This window comes from Apostichopus japonicus, chromosome 3 (genome assembly GCF_037975245.1).
Source record: "Apostichopus japonicus isolate 1M-3 chromosome 3, ASM3797524v1, whole genome shotgun sequence".
Lineage (NCBI taxonomy): Eukaryota > Metazoa > Echinodermata > Holothuroidea > Aspidochirotida > Stichopodidae > Apostichopus > Apostichopus japonicus.
Window position 1 is genome coordinate 3092258 of NC_092563.1, and position 9349 is coordinate 3101606.

The window sequence follows — 9349 nt, forward strand, 5'->3', positions numbered from 1 at the left end:
GAGCGAGCGTAAACGAGTAGCGTGGGGAGGATTGGAATGATGGAGGGTGGCCAAATTCTAAATTTTCCCCGACTGGTGTAGGTAGGGGCATGAATTTTGTGGAAAGGACCAGAGGGTGAATCCAGGAGTTTTCCAAAAGAGGGGTGGCCCTGAGATGGTTACGTACGACCTCAAAGAATTTGGGGGCGGAGTGAGAGGGGGGGGGGGAGGTTGTACACCCGGAGCAGTTTAGATAATTCTTGCCCCTGCTGAATGAAAAAATCCCTCGACTGGACCATGACTGGCGATGGGAGGTGGGGTGAAGAGGAAGAAGGGGTAGGAAACTCACGGAATCGGGATTATTCTCTTTCGTCGTAGTGCACTGAGTAGAAAGAGACGCATGAAGTCAGTTAGGGTTCGATATCAGTGTCATTTTATAAATCAATATATCCCTATATTCCTATTAACGGTTAATTCACTCTAATTTTATCGTCAAATATTACAGTACATAATAATATCGACAATATCCTTCTATTAAGCACATTCTTACCCACATGACATGACTGGAGGTCGAAACTTAAAGTTTCATATATAGTCTGTATATTTGCAGTTTCATAGGTTAGATGCGTAGTCACCTTATTCTGAGCCTGTCACGGCGCTTACAAGCGCCCTCACTATGTAGGTACCTACATGACTATACGCCCTGGTGTGTTGTCCGCCCAAAACATAACACCATGAACAACCGAAAAGTTCTTAATACTGTAGAAGCACTCCACGCGCACTACAATATTGCGTCTTTGCAGGCAAATGCAGTTCAAGTTTATCTATTGTTTTGAGGAACTACTCATTTCAACATCAGAGGTTCCGTCAATCACTTGAAGTGGCTGGACCACGAAGTCTAGCACAGTGACCATTAAGTCGGTCTGGACCCTCAGAAACCACACAAAGCTCCAAAGGAGATCATAAGACTTCACGGCATTTAAAATAACACATTTTCAAGTTTAATACAAAAGTTCTAAACGGCAATGGATGAACTGTCCTTTACATTAAATTAAAATAGAAGTGTTGAAGCATTTCCTTGCTTTTTTTATATTTAATATATATTTGTTTTTATAGTTATACAATGGATTATTATTATTAACCAGACGTGGACTTGACAGCTGACTTCTTCGCCCATTTGGTTTTAAAGGTGCATTCTATGCATTAAATATATCTTAAAGATGAATATCTCGAACACTGGGATAACTATTAAGACGTACTATACCTACACTTATTTTATTTATAATAATATACGCTATATTCTAGCACAAACATTCTGGTTCAAATTCCTCTCGAATTTGGTTTCTCTTCAAAAGTAAAGTGACATAAACACGAGACAAAAATTCCACCTTCCTTCTTTGTAAGTTCTTTGACCTACTTCCACTCTCACCCTCTCAAACCCACCCCCTCCCGTGCCCCTTCATCCTAGCCGCTTTGATATCCATGTGGTTATATGCCTGAAGAGCTCGTCGAATCGAATGTTTCCGAGAAATTGGAAAGATGTAAGGCTGTTGCGGTAGTGGTCCTTGTAATCTTAGGAACGCAGAGTTAAGCATCTTTATACACGCTGAAATCCTCCTCGTTTTATTCTCTGTTTGAGAAAAAAAGAGAGAAAGTAAATGGATATTTATTTGTTAATTATCAAAACTGGATGGATGGTTGATTCGATGGATGGCTGGATGGATGGTTCGATCGATCGATAAATGATTGGTTGGATGGATGGCGGGCGGGCTGGGGGACGGATGGGTATATATTAATGGTTGTATGGATTAATCGATGGATGGATGCTTGGACGCATGATCAGATGGATGGTTGGTTGGATTGAGAGACAGATGGATCAATGGATGGTTCGATGGAGGGATGGTTGGATGGATGGAGGGGTAGTTGGATGGATGGATGGATGGATGGGTGGATGGAATTATGGGGTGGATATGTGGCGGTTCCACGAGCAGGAACGGAAGCGAAAATAATTTGTTATCAACAATCAAACGTGTATAACCCGTAATTCTCCGAACACTCATCGAAAAGAGAGAGAGGCTTGGTAATCCGGTGTTCCTCCACGACCACCAAGTGGATATAATTTAAAATGAGTCGCTGTAAGTTTTCTTAGTCTTGCAAAGTTTACTCAACTAAATGTATAGACCAATTTTCTGTTGGTATTATACATTTACGATCCGTTTCAGGAACCGTACACCTACCTTCCGTGTCAGAGTGTTAAAGTTCCGTCTTCACCTATAATCCGTGTTAGTATTACCTACGTTCCGTGTTAGGAACCGTACACCTATACCTTCCGTGTCATAGTATTAACGTTCCGTCTTAGTTTCACCTAGAGTCTGTGTTAGTATTACCTACCATCCGTGTTAGGTACCGTACACCTACCTTCCGTGTCAGAGTATTAAAGTTTCGTCTTAGTTTTACCTCTAATCGTGTTAGTAATACCTACGATCCGTGTTAGGAACCGTACACCTAACTTCCGTGTCAGATTTTTAACGTTCCGTCTTAGTTTCACCTATAATTCGTGTTAGTATTACCTACGATCCGTGCAAGGTACCGTACACCTACCTTCCGTGTTAGATTATTAAAGTTCTGTCTTAGATTTACCTATAATCCGTGTTAGTATTACCTACGATCCGTGTTAGGAACCGTACACCTACCTTCCGTGTCAGAGTATTAACGTTCCGTCTTAGTTTCACCTATAATCCGTGTTAGTATTACCTACGACCCGTGTTAGGAACCTAACACCTACATTCCGTGTCAGAGTATTTTGGTTCCGTCTTAGTTTCACCTATAATCCGTGTTAGTTTTACCTACGATCCGTGTTAGGAACCTAACACCATACCTTCCGTGTCAGAGTACTAACGTTCCGTCTTAGTTTTACCTATAATCCGTGTTAGTTTTACCTACGATCCGTGTTAGGAACCGTACAACTATACCTTCCGTGTCAGAGTATTAACGTTCCGTCTTAGTTTCACCTATAATCCGTGTTAGTATTACCTACGATCCGTGTTAGCGGGAACCGTACACCAACTTTCCGTGTCAGAATACTAACGTTCCGTCTTAGTTTTACCTATAATCCGTGTTAGTATTACCTACGATCCGTGTTAGGAACCGTACACCTACCTTCCGTGTCAGAGTATTAACGTTCCGTCTTAGTTTCACCTATAATCCGTGTTAGTATTACCTACGACCCGTGTTAGGAACCTAACACCTACATTCCGTGTCAGAGTATTTTGGTTCCGTGCTAGATTTACCTATAATCCGTGTTAGTATTACCTACGATCCGTGTTAGGTATAAACGTAAATTTATCAGAGTATATACTATGTCCCTTCGTAGTATTACTAAAGTTCCGTGTTTGTATTACCGACAATTAACATTTGCGCATGTACAGCTGGAATTCTGACAGACCTATATATAATTGAAAAATGATAAAAACGTAGCCTATACCACAGCAATATAACATATTTCTGTCCATCGTAACGGGCAGCTTTTAAGCCCCACCACCTCCCACCCTCCCCAACTTCTTTAAAAATAGACAAACAGAAAAAAGTGATATTTACTCTCGAACCTTTGGCCGTTTCTAGATCTCTCAATATTGACAACAAAATTGTTGAATTAACGTGCGTTAGACTTTTCGTGTTGTCCAATTCGCCTCTTTTTCTTCTCATTGGGTTTGTTATCGGCCCTGCGGAGGAAATGAACAAAGAAAAAAAGAGGTAATATCGCCCATGCAGTAATAGGCTATACGTAAACCAAATCAAGAACACTGTACTTATACACACTCTCTTCCATGGGCGACGGGAAAAGAGTTCAGCCCTGAAGGGTTGGGGGGGGGACACACTTTTTTTCGATGGGCAGTGGGACATTTCACTTTCATTTGAAGGTCCAAAACCACAATTTTACCTCAAAACTTGCCGACAAATTGGATCCTCTGCTCAATCCGTACCACAAATTTCAGAACTTTTAATGATTTTTCAACAAAGGACACTTTTTAATTACATTCGTTCGTAATTTTTTTCAATAACATGACACTTTTTAATTGAAATTTTGTTAATTTGAAACAAAAGAACACCTCTTTTATATTAGAGATCACTTTGTAAATACGACAAATGGAAATGGTTGCATTTTCTTACTGAAAGGGTCAATTGTAAGTAACTTAATGACTTAATGACTAAATAACTTCATGAAAGAGGCGTTTTAGAGGTTTGCTGGGGGAGGAGCACATGCCCCTATATTCTCCCCGGCTCCGCCTCCCCCTGTAAACACACGCCCGTTGATCGTTGTTTAATTCATAGTTTGTTCTTGTGACGCAGGTATTTCTACGGTGAGCTTGTTTTGTTGTTGGAAGAACCAATTACTGATGGTAGACATGCAGCATAGGCAACAGCACAGACTTGAAACATTAAACAAACCAAATTCCGTAAGCACTCTCAGATGTAGGCTAATAATTTAAATTAATTACCTATTATCTGTTTGGGATGCCGTCAGGCTATCAAATTATATTATGTTTAGAGAAGCTTTGATAAAGCTATTGGAATATTTAATGTAATTGGCTAGCGTTAATTTCTAAATCTGACGTCATCAGCAATATTTTACCTATTTTAAGCACTTTAAAGTTCAATGTTTCTTCTAAGAAATCTTTTTCTGCATATTTTAAAGTGAAAAGATGGCCACGAACAGATAACCATAGATGACCCAAAACGTGTTCTTTTATCTTCATATGAAGAACAGAGACCCCTCATGCCCCCACCCTCAAGCCCCCCCCCCCTCCTGCATGACATTCAACGCCATTTGTCCTTGGCAAACTATATGCTTTGTAAACATGTTAAGCGAGGAAGGACATAGACGACATCGCCTTGTTTCCTTTTTGAATTTTTGTATCGCATCAGAGGAACTGACTATGTGTTAGGTTAAGTAACCCAGCCACTTTCATCAATGGGCCTCAGATGCTTTAAAGGGTATCGAGTAAAGTGCTGTAGCATAGCACTTGGACTATAGTGTTATTTGTATCGGCCAGCAACAAAACAAAATTAATTTCGTGCGTATGCATGGTCAACCTTGAATTGAGTTATACCATCGACTGACGTTGTTATGCGTTTCGCCGCTTCACAACGAGTATTTTTTTTTAATGGCCAACTACAACACGCATGTGCAATACGCCTTTTGCAATAATTATCATTCCCGTGCATGGAAACGGATGGGAACGTTAAATGGCGGTCCATGGAGCAGGAATGGTAGCGAATTCACACCCTAGCCTCGCTATCCTCTGAACACTTATCGAAAAGAGAAGGCTTGAAATAAGCCGGTGTTCATCCACGTGCTAACACGGATAGGATATCAACTAAAGCTACTGTAAGGCTTCCTGATCCTTGGGTCTCCTAACTAAACTAATTAAATACCGTAAAGTGAATACTCGCCAATACAGTCACACATATCAAACATGACCTTGACACAGTTCAAAATCAGAAGAAATATCATAATTACAAACAACAACATGGAATAAAATATAGTGAATACTGCTATTATAAATCACAATCAAAACTTGACCGAAATTCTACTCACGTCGTGTGTTTGCATTGCCCTGGCAACTACTGATAAAGATTTTTGGCAACATTGGTGATCTGCAGAATGGTACCTTATTACCTCCGACAAGTTGGCAAATTATTACACAAAGGATTAAAAAAATGGGTCGTGGTAACGAGATCCATTTAAAGTGTCTCATCTGCAGAAATAAAAATGTGAAAATTTCTTCCATTTAATAATTGGATTATATTTTATCTTCAAGTCTATAGAGAACTCGTTTTTGAGGGCGCAATATCTGATGTGATGTTATACAGAGGAAAGAACATTCTTAGTTATAAAATAACAAAGAAAGCTACAGAAAATAAATGATACACTGCAGATCATGATTACGATATGGATGGGATCAAAGCCCAAAAAAGGTGGTCTCAAATCGTAAATCTCTTCCAAACAAAAAATGGAATGTGAGTCCTATACATTTTCATCACAAAATGTGACGTCGAGGTGAACAACAATTCTGGCCTACCAAACACAGGCGTTTTTGAGCACTTGATATCTAAAAAAGTGCTGCATTTAAAACTCAATACTATGTCGCTTGACATTTTCGCAGAAACATATAGCTTACAAGGGATGTCTAACTATATTGAAAAGTCATTGACAAGATTTGAAGTGACTTTAAGTTTATATTTATTGGTGCCATCATCGAATGGAGGTGATTAGGAGGAGGGTGGGGGGGTTGATGCAGCAGGCAAGTTGAAATGTTCCACAATGCCCAAGTGGCTTTCAGAGGGTCCAGGGCCGAATATTTGGGATGTTTGGTAAACGGCCAACGGACACTTTGTCTCGCATTGGTTATTGAACACTGCGTGCAATGTAGGCCTGTTTTGCTCATTTACTGAAATTAGTTTGAACTGGTACCTCCAGCGTTAAATATTAGGCTCCTATATGGTGCGTCTGGTGGGCTTATTTTGCAACGGACAGCGTGTCTTTCACTTATGACCTGTTTGCCAGGTCGATATTGCGCATATCATGAAGTGGACTTTGTTTGGTACCACCGATAGTTGAATAAGACACAATTTAAAGCCAATTAACGGGACCCCAAGTTTCACACTCAACATGGGTTGGGGGTGGGGAGGGGGAGTAGAAATGGCAGAAATCCATTGCTGTGTTATTTCATATGTACTTCCCTATCTTCACCTGTGCTAAGATATTAATGAATACATCGTTCGCTAAAGCATCATTGCCAAGAGCTAACGATCGAACATGAAACTTTGCCTATTATTTTTCACGTGTCTCGACAGTAGAATGAAATACTTGGATGAAATAGAGATGCATTTCTGTTTTTGAGATAGAGATAGGGACTACTTCCGATTTTCTAATCAAGTATTTCGTAGTTACTTTAGAAGTAATGTTTATGAAAAATGAGAGAGGATGGCAATTAACCAAACCCATCCTCGGCATTTAATATATTATCCCTGACGTTATACAAAAGACATCGTGATTGTCCTATCTATACGATCATAGATTTTAAACTAAGAGGGACTTATTAACAATATTTTGGTACCATCTGTATATTGTCACACTGCATGATCGAATCGAGTTACTTTGGTCCGAACTTCATTCCACAACATTAATTTGATTATAGAGTCTTGTAGGCACAAGCTCACCTCCCCTATCCCCCCCCCCTGGACTGGATAAACCCATGTAAACTTCCATTTCTTTAACTACCAAACATCTTCACAGAAAAAATCATTTGTAACTATAATAAACCTCACCCACACCAAAGAACCCCCTCCCCCACCACATCCAGCCACCCCCCCCACACGCACCACTCCTTCCCCAAGTCTGTGCAACACTTTAAGAGCAAAAAAAAATCTTCGCTGCTATTTGAAAGATGTTATTGTTCCAAACCAAGATATGGTTGATTGAATGAAAGATATAAATGATTTAAAAAAAATCTTATGTGATAGATTTGGAATGATTCGCTTGTCGGTCAATATCATTTTTATTTAGAATTTCGTCATCGGTCAATTTTCATAGAAATATTACTGATTTTAATTCAGTTCCCGATGGAGAAATTATTTCATGATTATGACAATGAAACAAAGACATTACCATCATAATTGTCATGGTGACATCATTCACCCTATACTGTTGTTAGTAGGCGTCATAAAATATGATCAGATATGAACTTCAGCCCCCCCCCCCGCCGTGTCGAATATGACTTAGACTCGATGGTATACGCAAACTATATATGTTGCGCGACACCAAGGTGGGTTCCGACAAACTTTCCGGTGGATAACAAAACTTTTGCAAGCGTATATAGGAGATATTTATCTACAGTTCTCGGAGCTAGCCGTTGGAGATCGATTAATTGATTATTTCAATATGCAGTCAATAATCAATAATCCCAGCTAGTTGTGATGCATTCCGAGCATCGGTTCGGGGGCGGGGGGGGGGGAGCTCTAGTTGGTCGTGGATCAGTCTTCATGAAAAGATACTGGGTCGTGGGCCTATATATAGAAATTCGCGACCCATTGCTTTAACGCATGGATTCTGTCCTTCAGAACAGTTTCCGCTTCCCCTGAGATATACAGTCAGTACGATTTAAACTTCATAAATGTCGAGACACGTGTCCTACAAAAAAAAACTTTAACCATCACACCCCCATCAGATAAATTTATGGTTCGGGTATACATATAACATAATAGTTAACCATTTTTGTAGAGTAGCTAACAATATTACCAGAAGTACACTATTTGATAAAAGAAACATAAGACAATATTGATATTGAGAGCTGTCAGCCTAAGGTTAACCATACCAACTAAGACACACACGATAACAATAATAACAACAACTAATTTCAATATAATGTTCACTTTTGACGTTAATATATGACTAACATTATGAAGTCGAAGTTAGAGCATGTTTTCAATCGCAATAACATTCATTCCAAAGAAATACATTGTAACAAAAAACTTTAGCAAAGAAAAATTAATAATAATAATAAAAATAATAATAAAACTTTCTTAGCAAGCTATAACATTTCAAGATACTTATATAAGTAAACTGTCGAATGTCACTTACCTCGAAGAAAAAGAACCTCGGACAAGCCGCTTCCTCTCTCCTCAAAAAGAGCATAAAACGTTCCGATGAGCTATTTTTCTCTCCTTTTTAGTAACTCTTTTGTTTTCATGTATCTGACCAGATCAAGTAGTTCTTCAGAAAATTAATAACAAAAGCGAAAGAATTGTTGTTTATTCTTGCACAACTAGTCAGAGATTCCCTTCAAACAGAGCAAGAAAATGGAGGATGGTTATCCTATATCGTAAACTTCAAAAAATAATCTGTTTTGGTAGAGTGTACTTTGTCGTCTCTTATATATATAGCACATTGAAGTATAGTTGCGTCAAGTCTGTCCCTGAAGGCCGACGCCCATTTTTTTCCCTTTTCAAGATACAATAGAGAAGGGAGAAATAAATAAATAATCGTTTAGCGCTTAGAGATAATCTCCCGGTCTGCTATATAGCTTGCAACCTGATCGGTTTCAGATATTAAAGCCGTCTTTCCGATAATGTTTTCCTTCTTCTCGTGAGCCCAATGAAGAAAGGAACTTTTTTTTACGTAAAAACTACACGTCCTTTGTAGGGAGTTAATATTTCGAGCCTCATAAAAATTCATGAGCTTCATACTATATTTACAAAAGCGCAGATCTTCGTAAGGGATACGTTCACCTTTTTGACAGAAGACGCCGCATTTTTTGTCTTCGCTTCTTTAAAAGTCTGGGCCAAAATAAAAAAGGGAGAGAGAGAG

At 39.2% G+C, this 9349-nt stretch overlaps 1 protein-coding gene across 2 annotated transcripts; it reads right to left on the reverse strand.

Annotated features, from left to right (window-relative positions):
- Positions 1–261: 261 nt before the first annotated feature.
- Positions 262–9314, reverse strand: LOC139958333 (uncharacterized). Of its 2 annotated transcripts, none has more exons than XM_071955323.1 (4): positions 8624–9314; positions 5579–5738; positions 3585–3701; positions 262–1609 (listed from the first exon to the last, which is right to left on the reverse strand). In XM_071955323.1, the coding sequence occupies exons 1-4, from the start codon at positions 8675–8677 to the stop codon at positions 1413–1415; spliced, it is 528 nt and encodes a 175-aa protein (XP_071811424.1). In that variant the 5' UTR covers positions 8678–9314; the 3' UTR covers positions 262–1412. The 2 variants fall into 2 exon arrangements, with proteins under 2 accessions (XP_071811424.1, XP_071811433.1); XM_071955332.1 differs by having other exon boundaries at positions 3577–3701.
- Between the last annotated feature and the right edge of the window lie 35 nt (positions 9315–9349).

Coding starts and splice junctions, on each gene's coding strand:
- LOC139958333 (XM_071955323.1), bottom strand. CDS start 8,677: ATGCTCTTTTTGAGGAGAGAGGAAGCGGCTTGTCCGAGGTTCTTTTTC. Junction 3,702..5,578: donor GGGCAATGCAAACACACGAC/GTGAGTAGAATT, acceptor TTTCCTCCGCAG/GGCCGATAACAAACCCAATG. Junction 1,610..3,584: donor AGATCTAGAAACGGCCAAAG/GTTCGAGAGTAA, acceptor TTTCTCAAACAG/AGAATAAAACGAGGAGGATT.